This window comes from Psittacula echo, assembly GCF_963264785.1.
Source record: "Psittacula echo genome assembly, chromosome: 1".
NCBI lineage: Eukaryota > Metazoa > Chordata > Aves > Psittaciformes > Psittacidae > Psittacula > Psittacula echo.
Genome location: NC_137735.1, coordinates 49,580,421 through 49,602,945, shown reverse-complemented (window position 1 = coordinate 49,602,945; position 22,525 = coordinate 49,580,421). Strand labels below are relative to the sequence as shown.

Here is a 22,525-nt window from a genome sequence, read left to right as displayed (position 1 = left end):
TCATCTAGGTATAGTTGATTAACACTTGCATTAGCAGTGCTCTCAATAGCACCATCTACTGCCTTCAGGATAGTAGGATACAAGTTCTGCATTATAAATGTTGGAGATGACTAGTGGAATGAGAAGAGAGAATCTAAAGAGGTTGCTTTTCTCACCTCCTGGCAGCAGTGGTGCTGGAGAGCCACTGCATCCTTCTCGTTCACAACACAAGTAGTCTCCTGGAAGCGGTATGGCAAATCTGTCAGTGCTTTGCAGATCTGTTTCAAGCTATTGGGGCCCTCTTTCGAGATGAGTGTCACCAAAGCACCCTATCTGAATTAGTAAAAAATACCAGGAATATTATTTCTTCCAGCCCTTTGCCAAGTCTTCTCCACTTGCCTCTGACAGTCTTTAAGCCCATCATCATCACCTTCTCCACCTCACGAACAATCCACTGTGTCTGCCTCTCTGCAAGGCATTACTTGCCTTGCAATGTGATTTCCTTTCTTTCCTCACCAAGATAGACACTGTGGATGCTCTTGAACCTTTCTTTGGAGACTAAGCTAGGCAAGGGAACACAGATGAAGAGACATGGATATGGCTGACTCAAACTAAAATCATGAGCTGATATAGGCCGTTGTGGGTATTATTAACCATACAATGCACATGTTTAAATAGGAGACCATAACAGTGCACTATCTGAACAGATACCCGAGTACTGGGGATAACAAAGTCCCTGTCCTTTGCGCAAGTCAGATTAATGGTGGTCCATACATAACGCAATCTTTAAATTTTTTTCCTCTCCTGGGATACCATAAGTCTTGGGACATCTTGGCTCTGCAGAGCCATAATCCATTGTGTAGTCTGTGAAGAAAGAACTCTATCCCAAACTGAGCGTTATGGAGGTTCCTGGATGCTCCAGCCCTACCCCTGTGATTTAATTATGGAAAGCAACCACCTTATTAGCCACTCCCTCTTGTCAAAAGGCACAAACTTATCTTGTTCCTTTTGTCTAGCCTTTTTGCGTGGTTCCAGGACAGGATGTCTCACTTAGAAATCTAGGGGTTTTTTTAAGAGCAATTATATTTCTCATGGTGTTGCCAGTTGCTCTCCAGCATTCACAGTCACTGCTATGCCTCAGGGAACTTAGAGGGGGGAAAAAAACATAAGCAAGGAAACAGAATAATCAGAAATGGCCAGCATCAATGTGGGAATAAGGAGTAGCAAGGAAAAAAGCAGTAGTTTCCAGTACTGCAGAGCCAAGGCCAACTGGGATATGGATGTAGATTTTAAGGGGGAGCCTCTAGTATCTCCAAATGGGGGAACCTACATGCCTACCGACCACACAGAAGGGCATGAAAAATACCTCAGTCAGCTGTAGGTACTTAATGTCTCTGGGGATCCTCACCATCTCCAGACCCTGGCAGAAAACAACTGGTTCAGCAGTGACTGTGGTTAGGGAGCAAGTGCTGGGATGGGATGAACAGAGAGGTTGTGCCATCATGCTCTTCTGGCTGAATCTTTTTCAGCAAGTAAGCTGGCCTGATAGCCTGGCATAATGCTTAGGGTCAGACACTTAGCAAAAAAAAATCAAAATGCTCTTCGTGATAAATTACCATGACTGTCTGGAGAAAAATACTGCTTGATCATGTCATTAAGGGCTGTATAATGGTGCATTTGTCCTTGGGGTCAAGTTAAAGCTGTTCAGACAGTCCTCATTATAGCTCCTCCTCAGTTCCGAGTGTTTGGCTATTTAGATTAAATAGTGCTCTTTTGCTGCAGAATTTGGGGGTCTTCTATAAATTTATGCCATGAGAAAGTAAGTGACAGCAGTTTAAAGATCTGCTCAACAGAAAAGTAAAAATGAAAACACAAATCCAACCAAAAATCCACAAACAAACAAACAGCTGAACATATCAATAGTGCCTGAATTTGAAGATTAGATATCTTCATAGCTAATACTAAACAGGAGAAAAAAAGAAATCCAAGTGCTTACAAGATACTCAGGACCGTGTCTGAATATTAATTATGGAGTTGACTTAAAAACTGAGATGCTACCATGGGATGCTTCTATTGTCTTAATTGTAGTAATGGTCTCATGGGGAAGTAGTGATGCAGTGAACAAGCACCTTAGTCCTTGAGAAGGTCAATTAAGCAGCTAACCCATGATTCAACATTGCTAAAACATTGACAAGTGCTTGTGGAGTATTTCAGCACTGCTAATCACTGCGGAAGCACTTAGGCATTCACTGCAGGCAACAGGAGGCAATTTTGCTATTGACTAGTTCATTGGCTTAGCGAGACTTCACCTCCCTTGTTTCCCCATGCTGCACCTCCCTTTCTCCCCATCAGGATACACGGCATATTTTTCAGTTCAGTGACTTTCTCCAGCCCTCATGCTGCTGTCTTGCCAGGCCATTAATCATAACTGCATCTAACTGGAATTCTTCTGGGACCTGTTAGCCTTTGTGCCATTAATTTGGCTGCCCAGGAATCAGGATGGCTTTAAAAAGAGGATTTCCCCTGTGGCCCTGAGCTGGCCAAGCACTGGTGCCCCTCTCCTCAGGAGAAGATGTGCTTACAGTGCCCTGATGGATACCTGTTTCTATCTATTGCCAACCTCTGTAAAAATCAACAGCAAAGATCAGCCTGGTTAGTGCAAGGCAAACGCCAGGCTCCTTCCTCATACTCCTGCAGAAGTGAAAATGCCTCCAGCCCATTGGCAATGACCTGTAAGTTTTCTTTGAGACTCCCTGTACTGATAGTGAGGAAGGATCTCTTTTCCACCCCATTCAGAATAGTGGAAAGAAAGATGTTGTTTGAGTAGGTGACACGGACAGGCGGATTGAGTGTGCCCTCAGCAAGTTTGCTGATGACATCAAGCTGTGTGGTTCGGTTGATACGCAGGAGGGAAGGGATGCCATCCAGAGGGACCTCAACACGCTTGTGAGGTGGGCTGATGCCAACCTGATGAAGTTTAACCATGCCAAGTGCAAGGTCCTACACCTGAGTTGGAGCAATCCCAGGCACGGCTATAGGATGGGCAGAGAAGGGATTCAGAGCAGCCCTGCCGAGAAGGACTTGGGGGTGTTGGTCGATGAGAAAATGAACATGAGCCAGCTTCAGTGTGCGCTCGCAGCCCAGAAAGCCAACCGTATCCTGGGCTGCATCAAAAGGAGTGTGACCAGCAGGTCGAAGGAGGTGATCCTGCCCCTCTACTCTGCTCTCGTGAGACCTCACTTGGAGTATTGTGTGCAGTTCTGGTGTCCTCATCATAAAAAGGACATGGAACTGTTGGAACAAGTCCAGAGGAGGGCCATGAGGATGATCAGGGGACTGGAGCACCTCCCATATGAAGACAGGCTGAGAAAGTTGGGGCTGTTCAGCCTGGAGAAGAGAAGGCTGCGTGGAGACCTCATAGCAGCCTTCCAGTATCTGAAGGGGGGCTACAGGGATGCTGGAGATGGACTCTTCATCAGGGACTGTAGTGATAGGACAAGGGGTGACAGGTTCAAACTTACACAGGGGAAGTTTAGATTTGATATACGGAAGAAGTTCTTTACTGTGAGGATGGTGAGGCACTGGAATGGGTTGCCCAGGGAGGTTGTGAATGCTCCATCCTTGGTGGTGTTAAAGGCCAGGTTGGATGAGGCCTTGGGTGACATGGTTTAGTGTGAGGTGTCCCTGCCCATGGCAGGGGGGTTGGAACTAGATGATCTTAAGGTCCTTTCCAACCCTAACTATTCTATGATTCTATTCTATGATTCTAAGAATAGAGTCAGTTGGCAAGCCCATGAGCTTGGACAGATGAGGACATGCACCATTGTGGGCTGTGTTCTGTAATCCAGTGTGAAAACAATCACTAGCAAGTACTTGCAGCAGACAGTAAGTTAGAGACCCGTGAAAATAACCTTGTTTCTGCTTTATCCTCTTCCAAATCCTCACCTTCCCCTAACAAGACTCATCAAGGCAGATCTCAAGGAGCTGAGTAGCAGTGAGATCCTTCAGCAAGTAGTGAATGTCACTGCTGCATCCCTGTGGTGGTTATCGTATACCTCTGTATGCCGTGTTGTTTTTTTAGTGTTAGTTTAGTGTTCACAGTGCTGAAGCTGTGGTGTTATATGCATCTACCAGGGTACTTGAATTCACACTTTTAGGAGCAGAATTCTTTGGAGAATCTAAACTCCCCTGCAATTCCATCTCTGTCTTCAAAAATTGGTCTAGTACCACCAACAATGGGTATCCTTTCAGAACTAAGTACTGAGTTGAAATTCCTGTTCAACTGCCCATGGCTGTGTGGTGTTCTGGGTGGGTGATGGGTAGCAGTAGTTGCCTTCTGGGGAGCCACAGCCATGTGTGGCCACTGATACACCCACCACTTTGGGTGTTCAAAGGGCATACTCCCTCCCTCTGAGTTGCAAATGAAGCATATAGAGGTCTTGGTGGAAGGACACTGCAGGATCTGTCAAAAGCTTCACTGTGAAATGTGGAGTGTGCTCCTTTCCTGTCATGGTGAATACAATTATTCAGTGAAAGTGGGCTTTATAGTTGCGGTGTCCAAAGCTGACAATTGTACATCTACGTCCAAGATACACTATTTCTGCTGACCTTGGCTGGTGCCTGCATGACCCTCAATACACCTCTGGGCTGTGAAACATAAACAGAATTATCTGTGCATGGAGATTTTCTGTCTCCACTGAGGACAGGCACATCAAGTGGCAACAACCCCCGTTGCTTTATGTTCTTTTTTATAGGCAAGGGTGCTGCAACTCCAAATCATTAAGCACTGTGTGGGAGTGATACAGTAAAAGTGACCTTACAGCCTCTTTGAGCTAGTACAGGCACTAAATCAGCTGGCAACTACAGCAGGAAAAGAAGGCTGTTGGGGGGAAAAACCTAAGGGTAAATCAGAGCATTCAGTCACATCGGACTCAGACCTGTGCACGTCTGTTTTCTGTTCAGCCAGGCTCTGACAAGCGAAGATGCACTGGGGGAGAGCTGCTGCCTCTACTGCTTCCCACAAGAATTCCTGGGCATGAAGAATTCTCTTTCATTCTATAGCAGGAAGCACACTCTGTGTGTGTGCATATGTGCACACTGGTATGCCTTTTTTGACTAGATGACATAGCAAAAAAGCCAGGTTGCAACCCAGAATTATGCACTGTACTTGGAGCTCCTGAGCTGTGGGCAGTATGAGATCAGGAAATGAGTCTGAAACCTGTGCCTGAGCACCCTCTGTGCATCTTCCTGATAATCAAGCTTTTTAAAAGCTGCATGAAAAATTTGAATCCTGTGCAAACTCAAGCTTGTTGAGCTGCATTTCCAAGACACTTATAGGGTGGCAAAAATGTGGAAGACCTGTCCGAGGATGCATCTTCTCCAGAAAAAAAATTTGTTATTCTTGGTGCCTATGATATTCAGAACCCTATGTGACTCACAGATGAGTGAGCAGGCAAGTAGAAGCGAAGGATTTTGCTGCAGTGCATAAAACTTCATTTTTTTCTGAAACAGAATAACCTTGTAATGGAATCATTGACAAACAGGCTCTTCAATCCCAGTTTTTCTCTGCTTGGAAAAGAATTATTTTTCAAATAATTACATGGTTTTTACTATAGATTGGGTTCCTGAAATGCCTCCTGGTTTGTCTGATTCAATCCTTGTCTGATTTATTGAAAGCAATAATTTTAATATCATTTATAATTTTACCCTTTAATTAAGCTTTATTCCATTTAGAACTTGTGCATTGCAAAGTCATGTTTGAGTTTTCTATGGTTTACATTGTTGCAGAACTCCTTGCTTCGGCCTGGCTGCTCTCCGAGTCATCCTTTATTTGTCTGTCTTGACAGTGGTTTTTGGCACTGAAGAAACAAGGAGACAAGGCCATTACCCAAGGGGTTTACAGTCCAAGCAGATGTTAGCACCCGGGCTTCTTGAACATTTCCAGATGGACTACTTTTCAGTGGAAAACAGCTTCTTGATTAAATGAGCCTGTTTCTGGAAAGTGTCTGTTCCCCATGGATAAGTTCTCTTCTGCTGAAAAAGGGAAAGTCCCAAACTCAGGGAAAAAAAGTATTTGGAAACTCAGTTCCTGTAAAGCAGTGTGACCTGGGGTTGTCATGTCATGTGTCTTTCCTTATTGAGCTTCCCCTTGGACCATGGACAGGAAAAAATCCAATGGGTCCCTAGTGCTGCTTCCTGCTGCATCAGCATCCCCCACTACACAGTCCACCTTTCAGACTAGTTAGGTTTCTTGCCTTTACTCCTCCATCCAAAAAGCTGCTCCAGAACTTCACTAGGTTTAAAATATTTTTATTATTTCTAGCCTAAAATTATTCACTAGCCGTAGATGCCAGTTTGGCTTCATGTTAATGTTATTCCATACATTACAGCTCTCTCCTCTCTCTGGTGTTTACCTCTACTATATTGTGCCAGTAAGCAATCATATTTGATTTCATTCTTCATTTTGCAACATCAAACTGAATTTTCTCCTGCTTAATTCATCCTGCTAGCTCTTTTCTGCACTTGTCTTCATTTAAATTAATCTTTTCATGAAGCAGGACTGAACACAGTCATGCAGCTGACGCTTATGGCTGTGCCTTAAACAGCAGACTTGATATCATTTTGATTCAGCTGAAAATACACTCCACACAATTGTAAGATTTTCACTAGGGTTCCTTATCATACAACAGCCAAAGCACATCTTTGACTTCCAGCTAAAGCAATTGATAGGAGCACGAGTCATTTGGCCAACAACAAGAAATGATGTGGTGGGGGAATTTCAGAATTGAAATACTTTATTTCCAGTCAAAATGGCATGTGCTAACCAAGATCTCTCCTTGGTACTAGCCTTCAGAGCAACGAACAAGCCCAGTAAAGAAATCTGTAAAATCTGGACAAAATCAGATTTGCAAAACTTGCCTCTGGCACAACTCTTGAGTTTTGCTTGGCTCCAGGATCCACAATTACCAACCAGAACAGGTAAACCAATGGTTTTGCTACAGTTGCTTTTTGAAGGCAATTTGTGTGGGCTTCAGATGGCATACTAATTTTTACAGTAAATCAACTTGGCAAATGCCATTCATTCTCAAAGTGCTTATTTTACAGACTTGGTAAATGACTGATAAATTAAAAATACAAGTAAAACCAATTGTCCTGGGTTCAGCAGCAGGAGTAAGATTTTCTTCTTCTTAGTAGCTGGTGCAGTGCTGTGGTTTTGACTTTCGGCCTGGGAATAATATTGATAAAGCCGATGTTTTCAATTGCTGGTCAGAATGTTTACCCTGACCAAGGACTTTGTGAGTCTCATGCTCTGCCAGGGAGGAGGAGAAGCCAGGAGGAAGCATGGACAGGACACCTGACCCAAACTAGCCAAAGAGGTATTCCATACCACAGCACGTCATGCCCAGGATGTAGAATGGAGAGTTCCGGGAAGGGCTGGAACACTGCAGGGTGGGGGTGAGGTACCGGTCGGTGTGCGGCTGTATTCTCTTCCTTGTTATTTCCCTTATCATTATTATTATTGGTGGTAGCAGTAGTGATTTGTGTTATACCTTAGTTATTAAACTGTTCCTATCTCAACCCGTGGGAGTTGCATTCTTTCGATTCTCCTCCCCGTCCCTCCAGGAGCGGAGGGAAGAAAGGTGGGGGGAGAAGTAGACTGCGTGGTTCTAATTTACGGCCTGGGCTTAAACCACGACACCAATTCATAGGGAAACAGCAGCCAACACAAGGTCTTCCTTCTTGCCCTCTGCAGAGCAGCTAAGTGGACACAATAAGGCCTCAGATCTTTACTGTGAAGCTTGACTTACGCTCTCTTGTGGGCACTGACAAATTCCTGATAAATCAGAGATTCCTAAAGCAAGTTCAGATTTAACACAAGCGTTACATGTTTGCACCACAGTGCAAATTCGCTCGAGTGGTTTTCATCTCCAGTGCCCAAATACTGGTTTATGGGATTCTCTGCCCATACAAATTAATAGACAGGATCCTTTAGCAGTATCAGATGTGGCTGTCTGCAGTCTGGTACTTGGAGACGGTTTTTGTTATTTATACAGACTTGAATTTTCAAGACAACAGTGAAAACCACCACATGTGTAGAAGTTTTATTTAGGCCTAGCCTATAGATTTTCCTCCTTTTGATCGTGCTTCACTTTACCAAGCACTAAAAGATGTATGACTTTTGTTGCTTCTTTGGCTTAGCTCCATGATTCATAGCCTCTTCTGAGGCAACATTTGCAATGTTCAAAGCCAGTAAGAACAAAGTTTTCTGACTGACTAATAGAAGCTCATAGCCATGGCTCACTCTGGGTAAGACTTCACAGTATTTTGAGTTGGCAGACATGTGCAAGTACTTTTTCCCCCAGTTACACTTGAAAGGGGGTGAATAACTCTAATTTGCCAGCTGATGCCTCAACTTTGAGGCCACCAAGTACAACTGCAACTGTCAGGGCAAAGGTCTTGTACTTTGTGGCTACATTTCCCTCATTGCAAAATACTCAGCAAAGAAAATTCATAACTTTGGTAGACTTTTGAGGGGCTTTGAGCATTAATTGTGTCAGCAAAATCAGGGTTGTCTCCAGGAATGCTGGGGAACATCTTCTTTGAAGGGAAAGGCTTTTACATCTGTAGTGCAGTGAGACAATGGAAAACAGAAGGTTACTGAAGAGCAGAAAATCCTGACTGCTGTGAGTAGCTAGCCCTCCTGCCTTCTGTTGGTTTTGCTGCCAGCCATCTCCTGGGCAGGCAGCAGTAGGGACATAGCTGCCAGCTTTGCCTGAGAAAAGGCTCTGAGATGAAGCTCACACTCACAACAAATGAAATTTCCAGGCAAAAAAATGAACCTGGTCTTCTGCATGTATCTGGCCATTGAGAAATAAATATTTTAAAATTAAATATTGGACAGAACATACTTTCCTAAAAGCAAAGGAAAACCAAAACAAACAAAAGTACTGAATGCTTCTGATATACTCTGCACTGTGAAAATGTAACATGATATAATCATTAGTGTTGGCTCTCACTATAACCTCTGGTAACTAGAAACCCTCTGAAGAGAGAAATAGCGTGCATACAAACTTCATAACCAGGTTGTCTGTACAACCTGAGCATGCAAGCCCCAGTCCAGAAGGCTTTGGTATGCAAAAAAAGGGCTAGTCTCTCAAGAAAGTGCCTTCCAGAAAAATGGACCCAGCACCTGTTCTGATCTTCACAGAGCCCACACCTCTTACCTCCAGTTTTACTTGTAGTCCTAATCCAAAATTTACCAGTAGTCTCTGAAATTAATATACTTAAGATCGACTTAAATAGGGTCGAGAAGAGGATGTTGTTCATAAAGTATGGCAAGCAGGTTTCCTAAACTGGTTGTCACAGTGCTGGAATGCAGACCCTTTCTACAGTAATTTAAAGAAAAACTTTGGAATGGAATTTGGTTGAGATTACTTTATTTATTTTTTTTTCCCTTTTGACCAAGACAAGGCCCCTCTTACTGAAGTGGCAGGAGAACTGGAGGCAGGGGACCCGGTGTGAGACTAGAAACTGCATGACAGCAGTCACCAAGCCAAGAGGACATGCCTTATGCATCCTTACTGGTTGGCTGGCTGTGAAACTGTGATTACCCTAGGCCACGAAGAGTTTTCTTCTGCTCTCTTGCAAGCATTCTCTCTTGCCACAAGATGGGGATATAACCATGGGTTTAGGCCAGGTACAAAAAGGCTTCTTCACCTGCAGGACTGCATCTCCGTGATCCTTGCCCACTGAAGGACCCGCTTAAGTTGCTCTTGCTTAGAGCATGCGTGCTGGCAATATAGGTTAATTAATAAATAATAGCTGGTGGTCTTCCTTGCTGTTATTTGAAGGATGCTTGGGTCTGAAACAATTCTGTTTCTTATCTTTGCTGAAATCAAAACATCTCTGTGATGTAGTTGGCCATAAACCATTTGAGGTCCTTGCAACTCTATGTCAAATTTTGAATCATTGCCACAGTAGTAAGAGGCAAACCTCTCTCTAAAAATATCTATGTGAATTTATGTCACTAAGTAGAGATTAGTGAGCTAATGGTTAGTCAGCTAATAGCTGGCTATTGATTTAGTCTGCTAAATCAATCCTAAACTTACATAAGCTGCTTTATGTTTTGTTTTCAACTTGAAGAGTCATGAAATGCTCACAGATGTTCCCTCCCAAGTGGCCAAGGGGAGAAATCCAGGCTAAAATGTGGCTGGGACAGGCCCTTGCCCTGCAGGTCTGATGTTTAGCTGGCAGTGGTTAGCAGTTTGGCTGACATGAGTAACAGGCTGTTTCATAACATAGCGATGTGCAGCCCCTGAAAGGTTTTGGTGGAAAATATCATGTCATATATATATTTACTTTCTTTATGGTGCTGTAATGAAGCTTTCCATCCCTTCTGAGCTAAGGGCAAGTGTTTAGTATACTCAGCCATTCCTTTAGCCAGCATTTTCTTAGACCTAGCACACATGCAGGGGATTGAAAGGCACCTGAGTATTCAAAATGTCTTTCATCATCCATGTTATGAGATATTACATCCTTTCATCACCAGCTTGAAACCACCGGTCTTTGCGAATAGCTCTAATCACTCTCACAGATCTGATCCAGGATGAAGGAGCTCTACAGAGATCAAATGCTGAAGTGCTGTGATGAAATTTGTGTTTACAGTTATCTGTGGGGGAAAGAAAGCAAATAGGGAAAGGAGAGGAAGAAAATGAAGCTTCACATATCAGAAGCCATACACTTTAAAAAATCCCTTTCCTCTTCCCTCTGCTTCCCCTCACCACATGCAAGGTAGCCATGTATTTGCTTACAAAAGCAAATAAACAAACAAAAAACTACATTAGTTTTAGCTATTTAAAGATGTTTAATCTGTTGACAAGAACAACATCCTGGGGAAAGTCATCCTTCTTTTGACTCCAAAACAGAGTCCATTTTGGTCTAGTGGCAGGAAATGTTAACAAGCAAAGATACACAGAAAGCTGATCAATTTGGAGCTGGTAGGGAAGAAGGCAGCAATTTGCCCAGGTGCTTGGAGAAGTTAGTTTATTTATTTGTTTGTTTGTATTTATTTCGTGTTCTCCAGTGAAGGCTCCCAGAGGAGCAGGATGCTGGGCCCTGCTGCTAGCCCTGACCGCTATCAGGCTGAGCCGAAGTGTTGACACCCAAGAGCCAGCCTCTGCACATTTTTCTTTGTAAGGCAGGCGTAGGCTGTGTTATTGAGGAGTGAAGTCCTCAGAGGCAGTTTGGCTGTCAGGCGGCATTTAGGCAGAAATTGTGTAACACACTTTCTTTCTGCTTTTAGCCTCCCACATACATTTAACAACCACCATGATTTTTAGTATGACTAATGTTAATTGCTGTGATATAGTTTCGGTTTGGGGAGGGGGGGACATTTCTGTGTTGTGCTACAAGCTGGGGTGGCAGCAGCAGCAGTACTCCTGTTCCTGGTACTCTTGCTGTTTTAAAAATGCAGCTTTCCCTGGATCGTAACCTAAATTATCACACAGTCTGCAATGGTACTGTTTCTCAGCACAGCTGAATTAGTAATTAGATCACCAAATCCTCAAATTTCAAACTTTTACACAGGCATGTTTAACTTTGTAATTAGATAAGCCTGAAGAAGCCTGGTATTATTTCAAATAATTTTGAATAATACTGTAATTAGTATGACTGTCTTCATCTCATTGATTCAGTAGGCTAGTAACCCTGCTGCTTAAGTATACATTAATTTTGTGCTCACCTGTTTGATAGCTATTAGGTTTTTCTTGGTTCCTTATACTTATAGATGTATTCTACTGAGCCAAACTAGTTCAGTAATACTCAATTCTTTACATAAATGTCTTGATCAAAGTGAATCCAAGGCCAGGCTAGACAGGGCCTTAAGCAACCTGGTCTAGTGGAAGGTGTCCTTGCCTATGGCAGGGGGTTGTAGCTAGATGATCTTAAGGTCCTTTCCAACTCAAACCATTCTATGAATCACATGCTTTGCATTGCTCATCTTGTTTGTTTGTTTTGTTTTGTTGTTTGTTTGGGATTTTTTTGTTTGGTTTTAGGGATTTATTTATTTATTTATTATAAGAAGAAAAAGATGTCTTGTCACTGCTTTTTGGATGAGAAGTTCCAGTTAGTTACACAATGATAAAGAAGCCTGTCAGCCAGATGCACTGCTCTGGCAGTTTCCAGCTGCTCTTGCATGCTTCTTGATTTGTCTCCTCTTTTCACCTGCAGCTGCCAGGTCTCACACCATACTGGCCACTGGAGTATGCCCCACATTTAGTTGGACTGGCCTTCCCATGAGTGCCCAGGAAGCTGACGGCACATATCCTGTGGCTGGCTATGTAGGCTAGTCAGGAGAGAACAGAGTAACATTCAAGGATAGCAGAGCTGACAGCAGACATTTATTTCACAGCAGCCTGCTTTTATGTGGGCTATTTGAAATGAGTGCTGAATTCTGACGTCGCAGTGGAAATGGTGAATAATAGTCAGGTTAAAGCAACATAATGCATAGCAGAAATAACAGATTATTCACAGAATTGGTGTGAGGAAGTTCCTTTGAATTTTTAACACTACCCCAGCTGTTCTTGCCCTCTGGGAATGTTGTTGCAACATCTGAGGTTAAACGACTTATTTGTAAACAAATGGAAGGGAAAAAAATACATTTTATTTTCCTTTCTTGATTCATTGCATTATTTTATTAGCCTGTCCTTTGTTGTGCATTTACACTAGCCTTTAGCTGTTATGTGGAATTAGACAGTAGATGATGGAGGTATCTCACACAGAGAATATATTCTGTGGCATACCCCCCTCCCCCCCCAAGAGGCAGACATGTCAAAAAGCCATCAAGTGCTTCTTGCACACAGATGTCAACAGTGCAGCTGAGACTACAGGAAACAGCTGTGTGACCAAAGGTAGGTAGGTATGGTATGTCATAAAAGCTAGTGATACTCAACTTGTGGGTCCTATAGACTTCTGATCAGTCTTTCACAATACATCTGCTCTGAGTCCTCATGATTCCAGACATACTCATGACAAGTTGCATCAGTATTCATCCTGCAGTTGTACTGCCCATGCAATCTAAAATTCCTCAGGAGCAGAAAAGAGGAGAGTTTTTTGATGTAGCACCTTAGCCGAAGAACATGAAATAGCATAATGGGGATCTTATACATAGGTGTGTGTTTTTGTTGGTGTGTTTTGGGAGTTTTTTGTTTCTCTGTGATAGGCATGCCTGCTTCTCATTTTTTTGTTTTCTAAGGGTTTTTCTGAATTGCTTATGGGAGAACAGTGAAGGTTTTCTCAGTAGGGTGCAACCTACAGTCAAATACTATAGCTTGTCTTCGCTGATTTCTGTGATTTCGCCAGAAGTACACACTGGTGTTCCCCATTCATCACACCTTTCTTTGGAACAGTCATCCTGTAGGGTGGTGGTTCAGTGAAGGAAGAGGAGAAAGATCGGGATATACAGAAACACGTCTCTCCGGGAAGGGTGGAAAGTGTAGGAAGGAATCCACTTACTTGTGAGCTGGGATTAAGGAAAAGTTTGGGTAAATCTTACTCTGCCCTTCACAGGGAAAGCAGGGGTGCTGATCCAGAAAAGTCACGAGGAGACAAAGGCATTGCGGAAGTTGCAGTCTGATTTCCATTCTTCTGCCATGCAGGAGACAAGTATGCTGGCCTTCAGCTCTCTCAAGACTTTAAGCAAGTACAGAAGTGTCTTTATTAACCTAGAGAAAAGTTACCAGCATGTCATAGCCCCAAGTGCTCTGGTGACTTAACAGAATTGTGACTTTCCCACTGACAATAGCTGTAGTGGTAACATACTGTACTCCAGCCATAATACTGGCCCTGGGGCTGCTGCCACTACTGCTTTGTTTTCTTATAGCATAGTCTTGCTTTTTGTAGAATGAGAATGTACCTGCTGCCTCTCAACATATTTATATAAATGCCTTAATGCCATAGCTGGTGTTCACTGCAGGTTCATGCCTGAACTCTTCACCCCTGAAGTCCCAGGGAGCTGCAGTTTCTCATCATTCACTCTCCAGATTAGTTTGAAACATGCCACTGAGTTATACCGTAAAGCTGCAATTAGGACTAAGAAGAGGAGACCTGTCTGTGATTTATGTGAAAAGCATGTTAGAGGCTTACAGTAAAGAGGAGAAGAGAGGAGGAGGAGGGCATTACATCAGCTCACCTTGAAAGTCTCATGGTGGACTTTAAAGGAAACTCCAATGCCATAGTCTAACTCTCCGTAGTAAACTTGCAGGCTGAGGAAGTAGTCATTTTTGGTTAGACCAGGTTAGTGAGGAAAACAAAAACTGTATATGAAGGAAATTCTGATTACAGTAGTTAATAAAGCGAATGTAAACTCAAACCTGCAGCTAGCATTTTCCCTCTAATGAGAGCTCAGTAAGATGTTCTTCTACCTCCCTTTTTCTCTCCTTTCCTTTGTCCCTGTACCAGAGGTGGGTATTGGAGAGGCATTTTCCAAAGACCTTCTCTCCTACCTCATGCTAAGGCCCTGCTGAGCAATGCCTACATCTGAGCTGATACAGAAATAAACGTGTACGTGCTTTTCTTCCACAAAGAAGGGTAAAGCATTTGAAACACCCACAACTCCACACTTCTGTTCTGAGAATCTTTAAATTCCTAGGACAAACGCTGTTTCCAACCTGCAGTGACCTGGAGAGGGGAGCTGGGGGAATGAATTCCTCTTCCCATGGCTGCCATGAAGTGTCTTGCTGGCAGTCCCTAGCTATGTGGGGTGTCCTCCCCTTCTTTTTTCGCTTTAACCTTTCTCTCATTTTACCGACATATCCCTAGATGGAAAATCATGGGGAAGGGGGGTGGGGTGGGGGTATATTTACACCGTTTCACGCTTTCTGAACTCACGCCAAATATCGCACCGCATGGTGCTCTCTGCTGCTCCCTGCCACATCTGGCTGTGCCAGGAGGCTTCACTGGCACTGGGGTTTTATTTTGCCTCCTTAACTTCACTCCGCGCGCCACGCTGGCCGCCTCTGTTAACCTTTAAGCGTGCGAGGGCGAGACGCGCTGGCGATTTCCACCACAGCCCCGCTACAGTTATTTGGCTGAGGGGGGGTTTTGTGGTGACCTTTCCAGCGGTGGCCCGCTTCTGATCGAGCCCACACTCTCACACAGGCAAAGTGCCTCCTCTTCCCGCTCGGCACCAAGCGGCGGCTGCCGCCTGCCAGCGCCCCGGTGATGCAGAGGTCTTGCCTCTGGCTACTCACTAGCCCGAGGCGCTCCTGAAGGAGATCTCTCCCGCCGGCTCCCGCGAGAGGGGCCGGGGCAGGCCCTGCTCCCCTGCAGGCCGCAGGGGCGGGCCGGTGGGGCGGTGCGCTGGGGCCGGGCCTCCCGCCTAGAGGGGGCCGCCGGGCTCAGCCGAGGCGGGTGCGCAGGGAGGGCTGCGGGAGCTGGCCCAGCCGCCAGTCGGCATGGGGGCCGGGGCGCTGGCCATACGCGTGAGTAGGGGTTGGGCGGACGGGCCGGAGCGGAGGCACCGCTGCCAGGGGAGCGGCCGGTTACCGCCGCCCTCCCCGGGGTTCCCTGCGAGGCGGGGGGAAGAGGAGAGGGGCCGGCCTGGGCCAGTGCCTTCTTCGTCTCAGGCTCTTTCCTTCTCCCTTTATGGCAGCTGCCGCTCCTTGGGGGGAAAAAGTGAAGATTAATCAAGGCGATTCCAAGCTTTTTTTCCCCGCTTTTAACATTTTTTCAGCCAGTGAGCAGCGGCGCTGTGTTATTCCTTGTGTTAAAGTTGTTGGATGAGTGGAAAAAGTGCGTCCTCGTGGCATATAAATAGCTTTTCTCAACTCCAGTCTTGTGTCTGGGTGGCACTTCGCAGATGAAGTCTTGGTGATCAGTAACAGTTGCGCTAATATTTGGTCAAATTTTCCCTACATAAAATCCGAACTTCCATCTGTAAGATCGCATAACATCGACCTCTTTGTTTCGGAGCTGTTTTGAGGGGGTGATTTAGTTTTGATTTTGGTTAGATGCATATTTTGGATAACTGCGTAACTATTTTGTTCCTAGTTAGTGCATCATCTCCAGATCCTGAAACAGGCTCAAAAATTTCCTCCGCTGTTCCTGTGGACATGGGAAATGTTTCTTGGTTCTCTTGTAATTCTAAATTGTGAGTTTCCCCAAGTAAATCCAGCTCTGTTACTCAGGCTTTCAAATGCTGAAACGGAAACAGGCTGGAAACCTGTAGCTGAGTAAGAGTGTGAGGCTAATTGCAGACTTTAATTGGAAACGCTCTCCAAGCATCACAGCTGCTCAGGAACTGCTCGAAGGATTTTTGCTGTCTTCTGAGTTTAACCCAGGCTACGTGATTTTTGCCTTGGCATGGGTCTGCCTGGAGATAAAATCATATATTATTCATTTAATCCTGAATGGGAGTATCTGTTTTTAAAATAGATGTGGTATTTTAATAAGTTAGTCAGATTTTAGTTCAAACACTGATGTGTGTACTGTTTATTGTAAATATTTATAAGGTGATTACAATAATGCTGGTTTTATATATGGCAATTCTGTTCCGCAAATAATGAGACGTATTTATGATATTTATACAAGCAATATCTTTCATAAAGATTGGATAAGTGTTGCATAGGACCTGGGATTATAGAACACACATGAGCTCCAAAGAGCAGTGGTTGATGGGAAAAACACAGCAAAGTGAGTGAACTGCTGGGTTCTTTTATATCTGAAAGGACAATCGTGCTTAATAGCAGCATCTGTGAAGAAGTTCATGTTGCTTACAGACTGCAGTAAAAATGCCATCTCACATATGAAGAGATGTATACCTTGCTAAAATCTCTTAGTGTACTCAGGCACCAAGATTTAGGCAAGAGTCTGAGCACTTCTTTGTGTTACTATACAATATTCTCTGTGTGTAAGGTTTCTACTACCTATTTGTTAATAGAACACAGCAGAAGAAAATTCATTTTTAAGCATCATGCTAACAGTGGACTCCTTAAATAAATAGATTGAACTGCATGGTAGCAGTGAGCCCTGGTTCTTGCAGTGTGATGTCAGAAATATGAGGAAATTCATCAATGGAAAACCAAACGTACAACACTATGTGATGAGTCAGATTCCTGCCTATTATTGATCTTACGTATTAATCCTATATTATGTTATCCCCTTGGGTTGTATTGGCTATGCTTTCATGTTTTCTGTGTCACCACAACTCAGCATTTGAGAGAATGTTGTGCCTCCAGAAGAACCTATGGAATGTGTACAGTTAAGGGTTTATCGTGGAGTGTTTTTTCCACCCCTCTTATTATATGTGATTAGATTACATAGTCCCTTTCTAACCTTAAAACTTCAGCAATTAAATTTCAGACTTGGCAGACACAAAATGTAAAATCTTTCATAAAGATCCGTCTGACATGACAGTGGCCAAAATTAATCCCTAGGGAACAGCATTTGGAATAAAGGTGCAGTGAACCTTCCATGGAGTACTCTCTCGGACTCTTGACAGACATCCTGGAGACAACCTGTACTAATTGTGGTGTGTTGGGACTTTACATGTTTGTGTGTGTCTGGTTGCTTTTGTAACCCATGTGAACTGCATGAATTTTCAGCAGCAGCCTCCTGCGATTCCCAATTACTTGTTACTCTAGTAACAAGTTCACATACAAAAGTGTGTCACTCTCCTGTTGCTAGACTCCTTACACTCTTTCCCTGTGAGTTAATTTTCTAGTTTTTTTCTCGGCTAATTTTTGTTTTCCTACTTCACAGAGTTTTTTCCTATATGTTACAAGGAAGTTAAGGCCAAAACCGTATTCTGGAGCATAGAAGCCAGTTTTGATGGATGTGCTTATTTTTGACTATGAAACCTTCTTAAGCAAATGTGACTAATGCACTTCTTTCTTCTGCTCCTTTAAGCAAAGCAAGTCGGCTGTGAGATTGAAGGAGGACATGAAAAAGATAGCCGCATTTCCACTGAACAAGCAAAAGGACACAACCTGTCCCAAGGTGTTTGGAGTGAGTCTTATGGAGCTCCAGCAGCAGGGACTGAGCAAGAATGGCATCCCAATAGTTGTGTGGAATATAGTCGAGTACCTCACTCAGCATGGTAGGCCTAATGTCACTTTTGCTTAGTAGCACTCTATATAAGACTCTTCAAAGGGAGGAATACATCTTCTTTTGTGGTGCAGGGGCTAAGTGAGGTTGTGGCACTAACCACAGGCAAATAATATTACTATATGTGGTTTGCTTCTTTTTCTTTCTGCCTTGATGCTGAACTTACTTTTTAATAGGGAGTTTATAAAGGTAAACTACAGGGTTATGAAGCAGCACACTCCCATAACAAGATGTTCGGTTTATAAATGGAATAAATTTGTGAATGTTTGTGTCATTTTCTAGTTACAAAACGTTTGTCTTTCTGACAGTGAGAAGATATAAGTATATATAGAGAGATACTCACATGCACACACACACACAATCAGATAACATTACTGAACACATGTTCTTACAGGTTTTCAGATAGATTCCAGTTATTCTTAATCCCCTCAGGGAAGTAGGCAGCCAATTCTTACCTTACGCTTAGTGCTGCAGCAATGAAAATCGTTGTTGAGATGTGGTGTTTTCTGGTGCCCTCAAGATGGCAGTACAGAATGACACATAAGAACACATTTTGTTGAGAATACAGGAATGTAAGCTCTGTAAGCAGTATCTTTTATTAGTCAAGTCAAATGCCTGAGTGCTTGTCCGGTTTCGGTTTTTTTTTTCCCTTACTAAATCAGTTTGTCATCTTGTCCAATAAAATGGACTGTTTCTCTGTACAAGCACTGCTGCATCAGTATTGATTTCTTGGATTGGAAGTGTTCTGTCAGACAGCTGTTGTGATGTTTTCTGAACTGATGAAAACCGTATATATTTTGATCCTTTCAGTGTTATTCTTCTGAAGAAGAATAAGCAAGTCTATAAACACAGTGTTAGAAAAGGCAGGATTTTTTGTGGTGAAAGTGTTCTAGACAAAAATTAATGTACTGGGCTCAGTTTTGGGCACTTTACTGAAAGTTTTGACTCTCAGCATATGCCTAGAATATGATGTTTGGTACTGTATGATTCATCTGGCTTCCTCCATGGAAACCTTCTTCTTTCTGTATCTCCTTCATTGGGTGAAGGTGTCTGGGGTGGGGCATCTGGCCTGAAGTGATTGATACCTTTTCTTTTTCTTTGCAAAATAGTGTGGGCTTTGGTGCTGTTCAAAATACACATTTGCTCACTGAGATTTTCTGCTATCGTAAAGTTGCAGTGCTTATTATGGAGTTACTGCTGCAGTCAGCACATATTCAGATGGTTTTGCTTTGTGATGGTCACAGTTAAAAGGTGAAGTCGGGAGTAGTCGTGTGTGAATTTGGCAGAGGCTGCTCAAGGTAATGGGGTGCTTTCAAAAGTGAAACAACAGAACTGTTTTGTGAAATCTGGACCCTTTTCTGTTGAAATACGTGAATGCAAAATGCAGCTGTCTCAATTGATTTCTGCATGTTGTGACGTTACAGCAATACCACTGAGTTCTGTGATCTCTCAAAAAGTATCCCAGGCCTCAATATCTGATCATGAGTATTTGTTAATTATCATAGTCCAGCTACTTGTCTAGAGTGGGTAAGGGGTTTCTGGGGTGAAAACATTACTTTTTTAAACTGTGTTGTATTAATTGCCCTCCTTTGTATTACTACAAGTCTGTTATTCACACTAGAATATCTGTTTCATCGTATCACTGTGATGTCTTAGTTCAGATTAGTCTTGTATGCAATATATAATTACAGGTATGACGCAGGAAGGCCTCTTCAGGGTAAATGGCAGCATGAAAATGGTGGAACAGTTGCGTCTGCAATATGAGCGTGGAGAAGAGGTGGAACTTGTTAAAGATGGTGATGTGTACTCAGCAGCCAGTCTGTTGAAATTATTTTTGAGAGAGTTGCCAGATGGGATTATCACCTCTGCCTTACATCCCAGGTTCATTCAACTTTACCAGGGTAAGTGACAAGTAAAATCTCCATCCTTCGATGTGCTTTCTTTTGGATAATTTGTTATGCAGTGAGCAATACCCTCTGTTTCTTAGTTTATTTACTTAGTTCTGTGTTTCCTTTGACTTTAGCTCTTACCTGCTCCAAGAGTGCTCACTAATGTGCAGTTCTCTTACAAGAGAATTGTGTTCGGTAATGTCTGGACTATTAATGATTTTCTAAACCAATTATATCTACAGAATATAAACCAAAATTATTAGCTGGTTTCTTTGAGCAAGCTTGTAGACAATAGACGCAATCTCTTTAGGACACAGGTTTGCTTCTGGTTTGCTAGGGTGATTTCTGTCAATTTCATTCTAATGAGCTCTGAAAAGTTACAACAACTTCATCTGCTACTCCAATTGAATATCCATTAGGCCCGAAGCATACAATTGTCTAAGTTTCTGCTTCTCACTAAGTAATGTGATTGCCCATAAAAAAATGAGCTAGTTTGCAAGTAACAGCAAACTTTACCCTTTACTCATTCCCCATTATAGCACACAACCTGGAAGACTTATTTTTCCTTTGTCCCACCTACCCCTCCGCTTCAAGTGGTGGATCAACCATAGGAACAAGCATCACTTCTGCTTTGGAAAATTGAAACATGCACAGCTATCTGTCAGATGATTTCTCTATGTAGTTCACCTGCATCAGACAGTCTGTGGAGGTGTTATGTGGAATAGGTGGTGGATTGCCCTGTTCTTGACCATGTAGATCAATGACAGTTCTTTTCTCTTGCTGCAGGCAGTCGATGATGCTTCTTGCTATCTTCCTGAGAAGCTGCAAAGTGAGTGGATAGATGTTACTAAAGATGTGCATTGTACAGTAAAGCAGGCAAATGTGATGCATGATTCAGAGGAGGATTGTATGCTCGGATATGCATCTCTAGTGGAAGATGGTGCAAAGTTCTCACACTCTTGTCTTGAGGCCTCCCTTCTGCTTTTCTTGCCTGCAGTGATGAAGTTTAGCCATTGCCTGGAAGAGGGAGAACTTGGCTGTGTAGGTTTTTTTTTTTCCCTGTTTGAGGCTGTACAGACTGTTGAGGTGCACTGGAGAAGAGCTCTGTGCCTTCCTCTCAGTGGAGGTGTTTAAGTTGTAATCAGGTTGCATGTAGGCTGTGTAAAACACCTTCCTTGTTCAGTGAGGTTGTCTGGGGCCCAGGGATAGGGTTCAGGAAGTCTTGTGTGGAAGGTAGCAATGTTTTAGAAAGTCCCTTTTTACTGGTCATTGCTGTGCTTTCTTTGGTTTCTTTTAGATTTCACCAGGTCTGACTTATGAGCTGTATTTAATTATGTTCTTTCTCATAAATCACTCTTTGAGTGGAAATTTTGTTTGTTGCACCTTTGTTCTACATCCCTGTCCCCACAAAAGTCAAATTGCCATATTGTACCAGGAACTACTGATGTTCTTTGCAAACAGCGCTGTTTGTGGTAAGTTTTATTCATTCCTGCTTCTCACAGGATGTGCAAAATCCCCCCAGTACTTTCTATGGAAACAAGACAAATATCATATTCTCAGTTAGCAGATTTACCTACAAAGCTTTCTTTTTTCAAATAAAGTTGCTGGTGTAAATTATGAAGCCAGTTCTGCAAAAGTCAGCCTGACTGTGACATGTCTTCATAGCTAAGTTTGCCTGTATTGCACATTAAGCTCCAGTTACAATTCTGTTATAAGTTTGGTTAGGAAAAAATAATATTATTTTAAAAATGCCATATTGGCTGATATGGCAAGGGGAAGGCTTTTGTAAGGTTTGAAGGAAACTGAGGGAGTTTTCATGCCCTAGAAAATACAGCATAAATGAGTTGCTATGAAAGGCACTGATGACTTTTGTCAGGTTCAGATTAGCTTGAGTGATAGTTGGGCCTTTGCTTACAGTTAAACGACCAACCAGCTGTGCATGACTGGAGGAGTAATCTGTTCCCTTATCAGAGTATGTACAAGGGTATTTGTTGCAAAATGGTACCAAGGAAGTGCATGCCTGAGTATTCTTTTTGTAAGCTATGATGTAGGTCAAGCTGTTTCTGAGCTAACTAGTTATTAAAAAATAACTTTGAATCTGGAGCTACTTTGCTGCATGTCAACAGCAAAGGCAATTGCAAGGTTTGCCACAACCTCTGTATTCCCTCCTGTTGAAGCTTTGCATGGGAAATATTTTTTTAGGATTATGTTAAGAGTTACATTGGAATATTTTCTGTGACTGATATCAGCATTTTTTTAAGCCAGCTGAGATCTTGGCCTGAGAACAACACACAGTTACTTCACTTCCTATAAAAATTTTTAGGGAGCGATTCATCTAGTTAAAAATAGCTGAACTAAAACATAAAAATTATGCCTGTATCTGTAACCCTTTTTAATTCTGGGTATAATCTTTATTACCAAACCAAAGAGTAAATCATAGATTCACAGAATGGTTTGGGTTGGAAGGAACCTTTAAGATCACATAGTTCCAACCCCCCTTCCACTAGACCAGGTTGCTCAAAGCCCCATCCAACCTGCCCTTGAGCACTGCCAGG

At 43.0% G+C, this 22,525-nt stretch overlaps 1 protein-coding gene across 1 annotated transcript in view; it reads left to right on the top strand.

The window, feature by feature from the left end:
- Nucleotides 1-15,431: 15,431 nt before the first annotated feature.
- The window catches only part of FAM13A (family with sequence similarity 13 member A), a gene marked incomplete at both ends in the record, with an annotated part of 130,416 nt that continues 123,322 nt past the window's right edge, over nucleotides 15,432-22,525 (top strand). Inside the window, 3 exons of the mRNA XM_080628694.1 lie at nucleotides 15,432-15,458; nucleotides 17,884-18,073; nucleotides 19,773-19,982. Of these exons, the coding sequence (XP_080484820.1) occupies nucleotides 15,432-15,458; nucleotides 17,884-18,073; nucleotides 19,773-19,982 (427 nt within the window). The remainder of the gene's footprint in view (nucleotides 15,459-17,883; nucleotides 18,074-19,772; nucleotides 19,983-22,525) is intronic.